Genomic DNA, 12,257 nt, shown 5'->3' on the forward strand with positions numbered 1-12,257 from the left:
TTCTCCTTTCGTGTGTGTGTGGGGGGGAGGGGGAGGGGAAGGGAGGGGGCTGTCACATACACACGCTCCAGTGGGTGTCTGGCGATGAAAGTGGCAGGGCGACGAGGGGCGCAAAGGAATGCGGGATATGGACGGTGCCCGCTGAAGAAGAGGGTCCCGCCGACACTGCAGAAGGGGTGCGGTGGGGGGAAGGCAAAAACAACCACAAAGAATATGTACACGCGCAGAGAAACGAGCCACCGAGCACACCCTTCCGAGACACGCACACACACACACACACAAGCAACCAACCAAGCCGATAGAGGGGTAAAGGCGTGTGTTGACTACACGCGCGTGACGTCCAGGGATGGAGTGTGCGCCCCAAGAAAAGAGAGGCCAGTCGGTAGAGGGAGGGGAGGGGGGACAGCAAGGCGGTATGGGAGAGGAACGTGTGTTATGTGTCCGTGTGTTTCGGGATTGCGTGAGAAAGAGGGCGGTGTGTGACAAGACACAAGAAAACAAAGCGAATGGAGGCGGCGGCGGGTGTGTCAACGCCCAACCGTCCCCGCCTCTTCTCTGCGTGTACGAATTCCCAGCTGTCTTCTCTGTGCGTTCTCCTTGATGGCACCTCTCTCACCCACTCACCCACTCACTCGCAAGTCCGTTTCTCGCGTGCGTGGAGTATCCTGTATCGTTTCCCCCGCCCTGCTCCGGTGTTCGCTCTTCTCTTCGTGTGTCTCTATAAGAGGGAGCGGCGCGTGGGTGTATCGAGGTGGAGTGGTGTCCTGGGCACCCTCCGCGCATCTGATACGCTCACTGCGCCTGCCTCCAGCGGCTTGGATGCCCACAACGCCGCCGTGTGAGGGCAAAGAGTGCCCTCTGCGGAGGTGCCCCGTTGTCGATGATATTGTACACCTTTTCCGTGCTCCGCTCCGATACAGCTGCGCCTTTTTCGCACCTTCTCTCCAGATCAAGAGTAAGAGGAGTCGTAGTAAGGACGAGAGGAAGCAGGTGACACAGATGGGAAGGATCGGGAGGAAGCGGAGGAGGGGAGGGGGGGTCTGCAGGTCCTATCTTTTGCGGATATCCATGTCACGCACCCGCGCACACCAGATTTTACAAAATAGACACACGCAAGAGCACCAAAGCCGCGAATATCACGGCTGACCCGGTGTGAGCTCCGTTACGTGTAGTGCGTAATGCGTGCGTGTGCGTACCTGCACCGACGAAACGACCAAGCATGAAGACACGCACGGGATGGTGGGATAAGTGATGAAAGATAGAGGGAGGGAATTAACGTTCGACGTGGGTAAAGGAGGTGGACGCACATGCAGGCGTGCAAAAGATGGACACATAGCAACGAAAAGCGGCGGCGAAGTCGAGTTCAAGGAGGCCACGACCACATCGGTAGGGAGGAGAAAAGATATCATTACAAGCACCACGCGGGCATCAAACCGATGCCCTCTGCAGATACACATACACACAAGCAAAGTGGGGCTGGTCTTGAGCATCACTGCTCAAGCCCCCCATCCCGCCACCTCCTGTGCGGTGATAGCGTGTATCACGTTGCGTTTCACTCGCGATCAGCATACATGTCATCTATAACGACGGCATGAAAAGCAATGGAGTCTGTTCCGCTGTAGGCAGCCGCCATCCTCTCTGGGTCGTGCCGAAATCACAGTCATGATGACTGTTGGCTCTGCGTGTGCGTGTGTTTCTGTTTCTGCGCTGCTGTTGCTGCCATTTGAAGTCAGCTGCGTATCACCGAGTCCTCCGCATACGTATCTGCAGTTTCTCCTCCTCCTTGTATACTCCCTTCCTCCTTCCCTCCCTCCCTCCCCACACGCACACACACACAACATTACTTTTGGGTTGTGGAAGGGGAGGGAAGTGCGACAGGGGAGAGAACAGCGAGAGAGAGAGAAGGAGGGTAGGAGGGCCGGCGGAGGGAGGGGCAGCGACGCACGCACACGCTAACAGGCAAGAACGCGAAGAGGAACACCTACCGGAAGAAAAAATGTACAAAGAGAAGGAGTGTGAGAGTGGCGTGAAGGATGAAGGAAGCTACGGGCTGCGGGAAGAAGAGGGGCCTGTGGGGGGAGGGCAAGGGGTGCACGCACTCTTACATGAATATGGATGTGCAGTGCAGCGCAATCACAAGAATAGCGCTAAGACGCATATAAAGCCACACAAAAAAAAAACATGCGAGCGCCATCCCCCAGGCCCCTCCACACAACACTGTCGTAGCACTATGTGTCTGTGTGTGTGTGTGTGTGTGTGTCACTCCTCCACTGTGGCGACACAAGCCACCCGCACGAGGAGGAGGAGGAGGAAGAGACAAAAGGCAAAGAGAAACAAAAAAAAGATGCGGTAGCACCGACAGCAGTGACGTGACATACAACCACACAGCACACAAAGAAAAGCAGAAGCCCGAAACTGCCATCAACACACACGCGCACACGCACACACACACAGAGAGAAAGGCAGGGGGGCGTCCCCTTTCCTTTTTCTTTTTCGTGCTCCCTTCGTATCCCAGCCACCCACCCATTTCTCGGCCATAAAAAGTCAGGGCCAACACCGCCTCTCCCCCACCCACCCCCCGCGCTCCGCAGGGCTCCGCACAGCCGCTCCCCCATCAGGCAGGTCGCAACGTGGTGCATCCTCCTCCCCTCTCGGGGGGTGGCTCGCAGGCGCCCCGCACCAGCAGGCGGTGCGGGGGTTGGGTGGCATGCGCTCGAGTCACGCGGACACTTTTTGCCTATCCGATGATACCCACAAACACCCTCACTGCCGCAGCTCGCCCCGACGCCCACGCCGTCCAGGGCCCGCCCGCCGACATCCGCAGCGATGACTCGCGCTGACTCGCCCACGTCGTAGGCACTTGACGCCGGCACCACCAGTAGTGGCTCGGCATTCGGCAGGGATGGGGGCGGGGAGAAGGGGGGGCTGCTCAGCCTTCACCCAGACCCGAGTCTGGACACACCGGACCCTTGAGATGCCGCGCATGGAGGGGTGTGTGTGCTGCCCCCCCCCCCCGCCTCCTCCGACGTCATCCGGGCAGCCCCACAGCAGAGAAAGAAACATGAGGAAAAAGAATGGAAAGAGAGGCAAGAGCACAAGAAAGGCATACACCGTTGCAAGTGAACGCACACGTACACGCAGCAGCGGAACAGCACATGCCTCAGCGAGAGAGCCAACACACGCCTTTATGGACATGCCCCGCTGAGAAGGCAGAAGAGGAAGAAGGGAAGCACCTACGAGGACTTCGAAGCGCCATAGAAAAACACGCGCCCACGCCCACAAACACGTACAAACCGGACAGCCATGCGTGTGAGACAGACACGCCTGGGAGGGGGACGCGGCAGGTCAACGCGCCGGTCACGCCCCACCAAACCACCGACTGCGAATCCCTGTCATGAAGCGCTGCATCGCGGTCTCGTTCTTGACGCTTGCCGCCTGCTCCTCTGCCTCGCGTTTGCGCAGTTCGCGGCGCACAATGCGGATCTTCTCATTGAGAAGCGCACAGTTGTACGTTGTCGTGCACTCGAAGTGGTCCTCCTCAAAGTGGGAGCTCTTTGTGTAGGCGATCTCCATGTACTTGGGCTTGTCGGCGAAGACGCGCACTTCCTCAATGTCCTTGATCGTCCGCTCCGTCGTCTTGGGCAGCGCCTCCGACGCGTTCGGACGCATTGTGTAGAGGTGCTCGCCATCCACACAGAGCAGCCGCTGCTGTCGTGCGCCGTACTTGTTGATGCAAATCACCTCGAACTGCTGGAAGGATACTGCCTCATCAACATCCATGTCAATGATGATGTCCTCTGTCAAGTCGCGCAGAACCTCTGTCGGGGCCTCCTCGACGGCACGGCCGTTCACCACCACTTCCCGAACGCCAAACCGGAAAAGGGACAAGACGGTGCGCTCGGCGATGGGGCAGTTTGGCTGACCGCAGCCGGCGCCGAAATTGTAGTACTCATTAATGTTCAGCTCCATCGGCCCATGCATGATACGCAGAGACCCCTGAATGATCCCGCTGGCTGGCAGACGGCTACAGATGGTAGCCTCCAACGACTCGGAGAGCATGTCGGCCGGCACGACGCACTGTCGCTGCACTGCCTTTGCCTGCGGGTCTAATGGGCGCACCTGCACAGTCAAGTTGACGTCGCGCGTTGTCGTATTAAGCAGGGCTGTGCGCTGCGGAAAGAGAAATAGCTTCGCCGCCGGCATCGGGTTAACGGCGTAGCAGGAAAAATTCTGTGCACCGAGGTCCAGCTGCGCCGCCATCTCCTCCTCGCCCGTGTACTCGTCAGCGATGAACAGCTTGTACAGGCGCGGGTTCGTCGAGTAGCGCTGCGAGAGCAACTCATTCGTCGACACGGCCTGCTGCAAGAACGCTGCCACGACGTCAACGCCGCGGTAGGCCGGCTGCGTCATATTCACCGTTACAGTCGTGCGCTTGCCTTCAGCGTTGAGAAACGTGCTAAACACGCGCACCTCGCGTGTGGAAGGAACGAGGTCGCAGGCAAAATCGTTCGAGGCCGTGCTCTGGGCATTGCTCAGCACCCCGTCCCACTGCAGCCCTCGACCGCAACTGCCGCGTATTTGGGATGCGTAGCCGGGTGCCATGGCGATAGATCCTTGGCGCTGCAGGGCGCCTGTTAAGGGCCTTCCAATATTACGAAAGACGGCGGTGGCCGTCAGCGCCCGCTCCACGATCGCATCCTGCACCTCGTCCCGGGTCAGTGCCCAAACATTCCCTAACTCGTCGCTGTACTCGTTCGTGTTGGGTCGCCAATCATCCACCGCGTGCCACGATTCACCATTAGCAGTGCGTGGAACCTGGTAGACATGCTTTTTTTGCTCTCGCTCCAAGTCCTCGGAGACATCGATGCCCGTCACGTCGACGGCCCATCGCATCATTTTCCACCTCCTCACACCCGCCACGCCGAAGCGGGTTTGCGTGTCTGTGTGTCCGTGTATCTGGTGTTCGGGTTCCTGGGACGCACTGGAGCCTGTGCCAATGGTGGACACAGAAACAGTGCTCCAAGGGGCCAAAGTGTACAATGAATGTCTACAATGGCACGCGCGGCCTAAGGTGAGGTGTGCTCGTGCAAAATTCGTGACGGCACGAACGCCCCTCGGCACGTGGGCAGAAGAAAAACGCGAGCGGCGCAACGCATTCAACGGTCTTGTGCAAGTCGGCCAGGGCACAACTGTGGCAGCCTAGAGAGGGTCGTGAATAGACTACGGCAGCGCGACGGCAATGACCCTCACACAACCACAGAAACCCCTCACACGAGAAAAGGCGGGGACAGATGAAAATGACCAACACGCCCAGTCGATGCGTCGGTGTGAATCCTTACTTTCCTTCGCCGGCGCGAGAGAGCAGGTGGGAGACCAAGGAGGGGAGGAGGGAGAGGGGGAGAGGGAGTAGAGGGGGATGTATCGAGGAGTACAATAAGCGCTCCGACTCGTAAGAAAATATACACAGTCCCACAACCCGATATGAGGGGTGCGTGCCATCGTACAGCATCGACCGAGTCTTGCCACTCAAGGTGATCCTTAGTGACGGTGTGTGTGTGTGTGCACCTCCGTTTGGGACTCACGAGAATGCCGGACCACCCATCGTTCCGGATCTCTTGCCTCATCTGGTGAGGCTGTGAGCTGGGCCTGGATAGGTGGGACCGACTCTAACGCACTGGCAGCGACGGAAAGAAGGCCTGAGCAGGAATTCGAGTGACCACATGAAAAACGTGACTTCAAATACGAATTGAGAGCGGAGCGGCATCACGTGGTGCATCCGCACAACGGAAGTAGGCGATGGCGCGCGATACACCGGTGCTTCTCGTCAGCTCTGAGCCCCTGGGGAACACTGACGGAAAGGGGGGGCGGGACGACGTGAAGGGGAATCCATTCACGAAAACAATAAGGAAAATACTTTACACGGCAAGAAAGACGCGCTGGCTGGCTGTGGAAGAGGAGCAAGGTGTTGAAGCAGAGGATACAGGAAGCCAGAGGACAATGTGCGGACCTCTGCATTCACGGTGCAAGGCGAGGCCGCATCTCCGCTGTGTGCACTCGACTAGGCGTCTATGTGCATGTTGTGTGTGTGCCTCGTCCCAAGAAAGGGTGAGCAAGTCAAAACGGCTTCAGTCAACGAGAATAGCAGCGGTGGACGGATGAGGAGGCGCCAAAGGGGATGGAGGGAAGGAGGGAAGGGAAGAAATCGATTAACACATCCCCTCGTGCCGTACAGCGGACCGCATATGCCTTGATGGAAATTAGATCGCGGAGGCGGAGGAGGGGGAGGGGGAGAGGGGGACGTGCGAACGTGTGTGTGTGGGTATATAACGTGCGTCAGTGGTCAGCAAAAGAAGAGGCGAAGGGAGAGGAAGAAGGGGCGGGTGGGCGTGGTAGCGTAAGAGAGAGAGATCAAGGCGAACGGGGTCCCTCGCAAACAGGTGAGGCAGTGGAAGCGCAGCAGCGAAGAAAAAGCCCAAACGTACTCGGAGACAGCTATATGCACCCCCTCCCCTATCTGCTGCTTTGATGAAAGGTGTCGGCGGTGTCGACCGAACTGTGAGACGGAAGAGAAGGGACTGAGCAGCACACCCTCGTAACGTCGACAGTGCCGACACCATCACGTCAGGGCTAGACAGAGCTGCCATCCATTACAGCACCGCCGATACGTCGTGTTCTGAACGCATCACTGTGAGACCAACATCGGCCCACCGCGTCGAATTCCCGCTCTCCGCAGCCCTGAGAGCGCGTGCCCTTCCCTTTGGCAGACTGCCGAGACGGTACACTTGTGCGGCTGCGTTTGCGTGAAAAAGCATCCAGGATTCGGGACCATCATGAAAAAGGAAAGTGCTACCACAACCTGGCGGTGTTGCAGCAACAGAGGCACAGAGAAGACACAAGATGAAGGGACAACATAAGTTATGTAAGCACGCCGCCAACGCTGTCGCACGCGTCATCTTCGCCATCAACACCCACACGACACCAACAGTAATACGCACACAGATATTCCTTCGCCGTAGAGGGAACACACGGCGACCTTTACCACCCACCTCCTACCCCAGCCAGCCACGAGAGAGGCAAGAGAAGATGGATGATGGAGACAGTCACATCAATCTGTTGAGATGCGCCGGTGGTCCAGAACACGCAGTTCCCGATCCAGCTTGTAGTTTCGCCGGTACAAAGGGAACATGCGATCCCGCGAGGCTGCCAACGATCCTGGACGGCTGGTGCGACCCTGCTCCGCTGGATAGCGCTGCCCCTTCATCGAATACGTGTAATGCAATGGCTTGTAGAGAGAGGCGACGTACGCCTCATCCAGCTGCAGCTCCGCGGCGGCCTCATCCAGGTTAAAGCGCCCACGGCGGTCCAGCGGGTGGACAGTCTTGTCCTTCCATCCGCGCTCGAAGGAGTTGTAGAGAGCACGCACAGTCCGGCGCATCTCTGCTTCCTCTTCTTCCCTTCCTTTGCCTCCTTGCGCCTCTCCTCACCCCCACCCCCTTTCAGAGCACACGCCACGGATACACTTCGCCCGTGCGTCCACTACCTTGTCTGTGTGCCTGTGTGTATGTATGCGTGTGTGTGGGTGTGTGTGTGAAGAGGTAGCGCGTCCAGAAATGGGAAGACGACCCCCTCCCCCTGCGAAGAGCACACACACACACACAAAGATGTCGTACTTTGCCGAGTGACTGTGGAAGAGAGAGAGAGAGATCGAGCACTGCGACGCGTGTTGAAGAACACGAGAGCAGTATGCGGAGAGAGAACGAATCACGAAGAGAAGCTAAGTGGCTGAGGAAAACAGGTGCCATACATCGCATAAGCCTCAGCGTGCGTCCCAGACAAGCTGAGACGCATCAAAGGCGGCAAGGACACAAAAGGCCTCCACACCTCTCCGCATGTGTATGCCGGTGCACCTGCTTTTCGCATGTCGCCTGGACACCACTCGTCCTGACCCAGGGCGGCACGCGCGAACGTAGAGGTCGGCCTTGAAACCAGCAGGGACCTCTGTTTCGCTGCTCTTCCTGGACCACTCCACGAATCGCAAGGCACAAATACACTATGGTGGAAGGGAAAGAAGACACACATGCGCACACACAGAAAGGGACAGAGAGAGAGAGCAAGTCGTGGACTTGACACGCTTGAAACCACGCTGCCACACCCCTTTGCGCCGTTTGTGTCCTTCCTTCCCCCGTTGTTCTTCCTCTTCGTCCCCTCAGCATTGCGGGGGAGGTGAGGAGGGGGGCGGCTCTGCGCGTTTGTGAGACAGACACCCACGTGGACAGACGAGTCAGACAAGAGTACATATAAACAAAAGTAGTTTGTAGATTGTGTGCTGGAGTGCCGGAGGGAGGGAGGGAGGGGGATGAAGCGTTTGCGTGCTATTTGCACGTGCGCGTCCTTGGGCCCCCAAAAGTGCAGGCAACCTGTACTACAGGCGCGTACCGTGTTGCGTGGCGTGGCTGTATCTGTTTGCCCCACATACTCGCTCATGGCTGCTCACTCACTCAGCCCACCACCACCGCCTCCCCCCTCCCCAATCATTCGTTGCTCTCCTCCTCTCTACTTCGTCACAGACCACTCACTCTCCCCCTCAAACTGCAGAGTCTTGTTCATGACCACGGCAGACCCTTCAACGCACACGGTTGTCTTGCCGGTTGAGGGGTCCGTCTTTTGTACGGTGTTGGAGAGAGAGATGAGACCCTTATCCTTGCGGAACTCTCGGACCTCCACGATGACATCGAGGTCGTCGCCGACGAACACCGGGGCGGTGAAGCGCAAGTTCTGCGACAAATACACAGTGCCAGGCCCGGGCATCTCCTTCGCCATGAGACCCGAGAAGAGCGAGCCGGCGTACATGCCGTAGCAAATAGTGGTGGGAAAGCCCGCCGCCTTTGCCGCCTCCGGGTCACTGTGAATGGGGTTGTGGTCGTCAATGACGTCGCCGAAGGTGTTGACGTTCTCTTGGCTAATGTGGACTGTCCTGGTCGCCCGTGAGCCCACACGGATGACAGATGGTGCAGTCTCGCTGGACATGGTCGCTTGTGAGGATGATGGTCCTTCGGTCTTTGCACACTTGGAAGAGGGTGACACTTGCTCAGCGCTCTGATCTCGACTGCCCATGTGTGTTGTCGATACTGAGAGTTCGAGAGAAGAAGTATGCGAAAATAATGTGAAAAGGAAAGGGAATCGGTGTGATACCCACGCAGTGTCGAACGCAAAGGGATGGAGAAATAGGGAGCGGGAAGGCGGAGGGGAGAAGGTTCGGGGTCGTAACGCGTGCGATGGCACACAGAGAGACGAACAGCATGCTCTAGTCCCACAGAGGCCGGTATCCGCTTCACGCACCCCACAGGACATCCTTTTACTTGACGCTGTTGCGCACTCACACGTGCGAAAGCGCGTGCGTGTCAGATGCGAAGGTGAACAAATCTTCGGCGGCGGGGTGAGGGGGTAATGCAGAGCGACATCGATTCGGCATGAGCTCTCACACCTCCTCCATGCACAAGACCACGACGTCCCGAACATATTCGAGAAGGCAATGATAATGGAAACACACATAGATTCCTTTTTATGTGTGAGAAGACGCTAGCAACAACAACTGCTCCAAGAACAAGAGCTCTGCTGCTTTTTCTCCCCATCCACTCACCCACCCCACCCATCTTTGCGTTCCCTGTGCAAGGCTTGGGAAAGTTGTATTGGATCGACGTGGAGATGAGAACGAGAAGGAACGCAGCGCCGGACAGGCAAAGTGTGTGCATCCATGTGTCTGTCTGCGTGTCTGTGTGTGTGTGTGTGTGTCGCTCTCTAAAATGAGGGCAAGTGCCAAGAAGAGGGGGGAGGGGCCTCCCGCACACGTGATGGTCCCAAAGATGCAACAACAGAAAACGGGAAACGTTATAAAAATTTTTTTCAAAAGCAGCGAAGACAACAAAACACACACACACACACAAAGAAAACAAACAGAGAAGTGAAAGAGACCACCGCCTCCGTCACGACACACACGCAGACAACTGTGCCTCACCTCCCCTTTGTTGCTGCCTCTGTGAACCACCCCTTTTTTCGCTCGGGTGATCCCGGCACTTTGTACGGGCAGAGGCGTGTTGTTCTTGGGGGGAGGGGGGTTTCCTTCCCAACGTCGACGACGCGGCGCTAAACCCGACGCGTCCACTCGCTCTCCCCTTCGAAGTCCACCATTTTGTTCATTCCTACTGAGAACCCCTCAATGCAGGTGATCTTCTCGCCCGGGTTCTTTGGGTCTGCCTTCTGAATGATGGTCAACATCTCAATGAGCCCCTTGTTTCGGCGGAACTGGGTGACTTTGGCAATCACTTCCAGCTCATCACCAACAAAGATGGGTCTTGTAAAGTGCAGGGTCTGTGATACGTACACCGTGTTCGGGCCTGGAATTTCTGTCGCCATCAACCCGGAAAAGAGAGAGCCGGCCAGCATACCATAGCATATGGGGGAGGGGAATCCGGCGGCCTTTGCAGCGGCCGCGTCGCTGTGAATGGGGTTGTGGTCTTGAATGAGGTCCCCAAAGGTGACCACATCCTTCTGCGTGATTTTTACCGTCTTCGAAGCCTGCGCCCCGACGCGGATGATGCGGCGCGCTGCCGCTTGCATCGCGCTCGCCTGCGATGGGACAGTGGGAGAGACACTTACCGACCATACGATGAAGGATGAATGGCGAATTTGTGTGCGTGTTGTCTGTGAAGACCGCGCCACCCCAAGAACGCATGCAGGTGAAAAAAGAAAACGAAAACGAGAAGCGGTACACACACAAGGCGCAGAAACAGGAAAACGTCAAGGCAGAGGGTGTGAGAGACGGAAAAACGGTTTGCCGCAGCGCTCATCGTTTTCAGACCTGTGCGCGCGGGGGCAGGCTTTGCGCAGCTTCGAAAGATTCGACCCTGCTGAGGTGGTCTAGGCAAAAAGCGAGAAGACACATGCACACACACGCACGCACGTTCGCTCTTTCTCTCCCCCCCCCGCCCCCGCCCCCTCTGCTGTCACCAAAAAGTGTTCCATCGTGGCCACAGCCGTGGAAAAAGACATGCACTGCTTCACATTGCTTCTTTAGATGTAACGCGACGACATCAGTCCTCTTTTGAAACCTACACACAAACACGCACGCGAAACAGGTCGCCCAGCCTGACGACCTGGCTCAGATCCGGTTGTACTGCAGCGCGTTCCGTTGCATCACCTTGTTCCACCGGTGTTCCCACCCACCCTGGTTCAAGGTATTGTCCGTACCCCAGCCCTTGTAGTGAACGCGGTGTACCAGAATGTTGCCAGAGCGGACCATCTTGTTCATCGTCCAGGACGATACGTTTGCGTACGGCACCCACTCGCGCGTGCCTAGCGCACCCTGTACCGCGTAGTAGCGGTCGACGTTTGCGAGGCGGTAGTATGGCACCTTGAAGAGGCCGAACTGATTGTAGCTGAAGCAAGTGACCTTCCGCTGAAGCATCTGCTGCGGTAGACCGGAGAGCGACTTCGCCAGTGGCTCATCTACGTTCGCTAGCGCCTGACACAGGCTGCGCAACCACTCATCACGAAAGGACTTTTCGTACATGAGGCGCGACTCCAGCACAAAGTGGGTGTGCCGGCGTGGCACATCCTGTCCAATGTGCCGCATCAGCAAGACGCCCGTGCAGCTAAGCATGGCTCTCGCACCCGCAAGCTTCGATGAGACACGGGTCCAACGGTGATTCCAGGAAATCGAAACGCGGAAAGGGAAAAAAAAAACGGTGAAAGGGCAAGTGGGAAGGTGGCAGAAGAAATAAAATTACCCGCGCAGCGGCACTTCATATTTTATTTCCCTTCGCTACACAAAAGGCGGGGAGCGACATAACTATGATCACTAAGCGCGTCTGCAGCATCCGGACGGAGGCTGTTGCCCTCGGCAGTGCGAAACCCCGTGAGAGTGGCCTTTTGTTTTTTTTCCGTTTTTCTTTTTTCCGCTTCTTCCTTCACTGTCGGTCGTCCCGCAATCCATCCCTTCCATCGTCACCGTCGAGAAACAAGCCGTGCTCCACCTGCCATGCATTCCCGGCTCACTCCAGCAGTTCATCACTCAAACTAGTGCTTCATCCTCTGCGCAGCAACTGCTCTGTACAGAGGGGGGGAAACAGATGATGAAACGGTCACAAGAGAGACACGGGAAGGAAGAAAAATAATGAGAGTAGCGTTAGTGCTTAAAAGTTAACCACGACAGTTGTTTGTGATGCACAACTGCTACTACTCCTCGCCCCAGCATGCAG

The 12,257-nt window shown here is 57.2% G+C and overlaps 5 protein-coding genes across 5 annotated transcripts; all 5 read right to left on the reverse strand.

Annotated features, from left to right (window-relative positions):
• Positions 1-3,357: 3,357 nt before the first annotated feature.
• On the reverse strand, positions 3,358-4,896 carry LMXM_07_0410 (conserved hypothetical protein; the record flags this gene model as incomplete). The annotated part of the gene is made up of 1 exon (XM_003872137.1): positions 3,358-4,896. One exon carries the CDS (start codon positions 4,894-4,896, stop codon positions 3,358-3,360), a length of 1,539 nt encoding a protein of 512 aa, XP_003872186.1.
• Positions 4,897-7,105: 2,209 nt separating this feature from the next.
• On the reverse strand, positions 7,106-7,435 carry LMXM_07_0420 (conserved hypothetical protein; the record flags this gene model as incomplete). Its single annotated transcript, XM_003872138.1, has 1 exon — positions 7,106-7,435. One exon carries the CDS (start codon positions 7,433-7,435, stop codon positions 7,106-7,108), a length of 330 nt encoding a protein of 109 aa, XP_003872187.1.
• Positions 7,436-8,553: 1,118 nt separating this feature from the next.
• Positions 8,554-9,027, reverse strand: LMXM_07_0430 (maoc family dehydratase-like protein; the record flags this gene model as incomplete). The annotated part of the gene is made up of 1 exon (XM_003872139.1): positions 8,554-9,027. The coding sequence occupies one exon, from the start codon at positions 9,025-9,027 to the stop codon at positions 8,554-8,556; it is 474 nt and encodes a 157-aa protein (XP_003872188.1).
• A 1,116-nt stretch (positions 9,028-10,143) lies between these two features.
• On the reverse strand, positions 10,144-10,617 carry LMXM_07_0440 (maoc family dehydratase-like protein; the record flags this gene model as incomplete). Its single annotated transcript, XM_003872140.1, has 1 exon — positions 10,144-10,617. One exon carries the CDS (start codon positions 10,615-10,617, stop codon positions 10,144-10,146), a length of 474 nt encoding a protein of 157 aa, XP_003872189.1.
• A 541-nt stretch (positions 10,618-11,158) lies between these two features.
• LMXM_07_0450 (conserved hypothetical protein) lies at positions 11,159-11,659 on the reverse strand (the record flags this gene model as incomplete). The annotated part of the gene is made up of 1 exon (XM_003872141.1): positions 11,159-11,659. The coding sequence occupies one exon, from the start codon at positions 11,657-11,659 to the stop codon at positions 11,159-11,161; it is 501 nt and encodes a 166-aa protein (XP_003872190.1).
• Between the last annotated feature and the right edge of the window lie 598 nt (positions 11,660-12,257).

Source organism: Leishmania mexicana, chromosome 7, assembly GCF_000234665.1.
Source record: "Leishmania mexicana MHOM/GT/2001/U1103 complete genome, chromosome 7".
NCBI lineage: Eukaryota > Euglenozoa > Kinetoplastea > Trypanosomatida > Trypanosomatidae > Leishmania > Leishmania mexicana.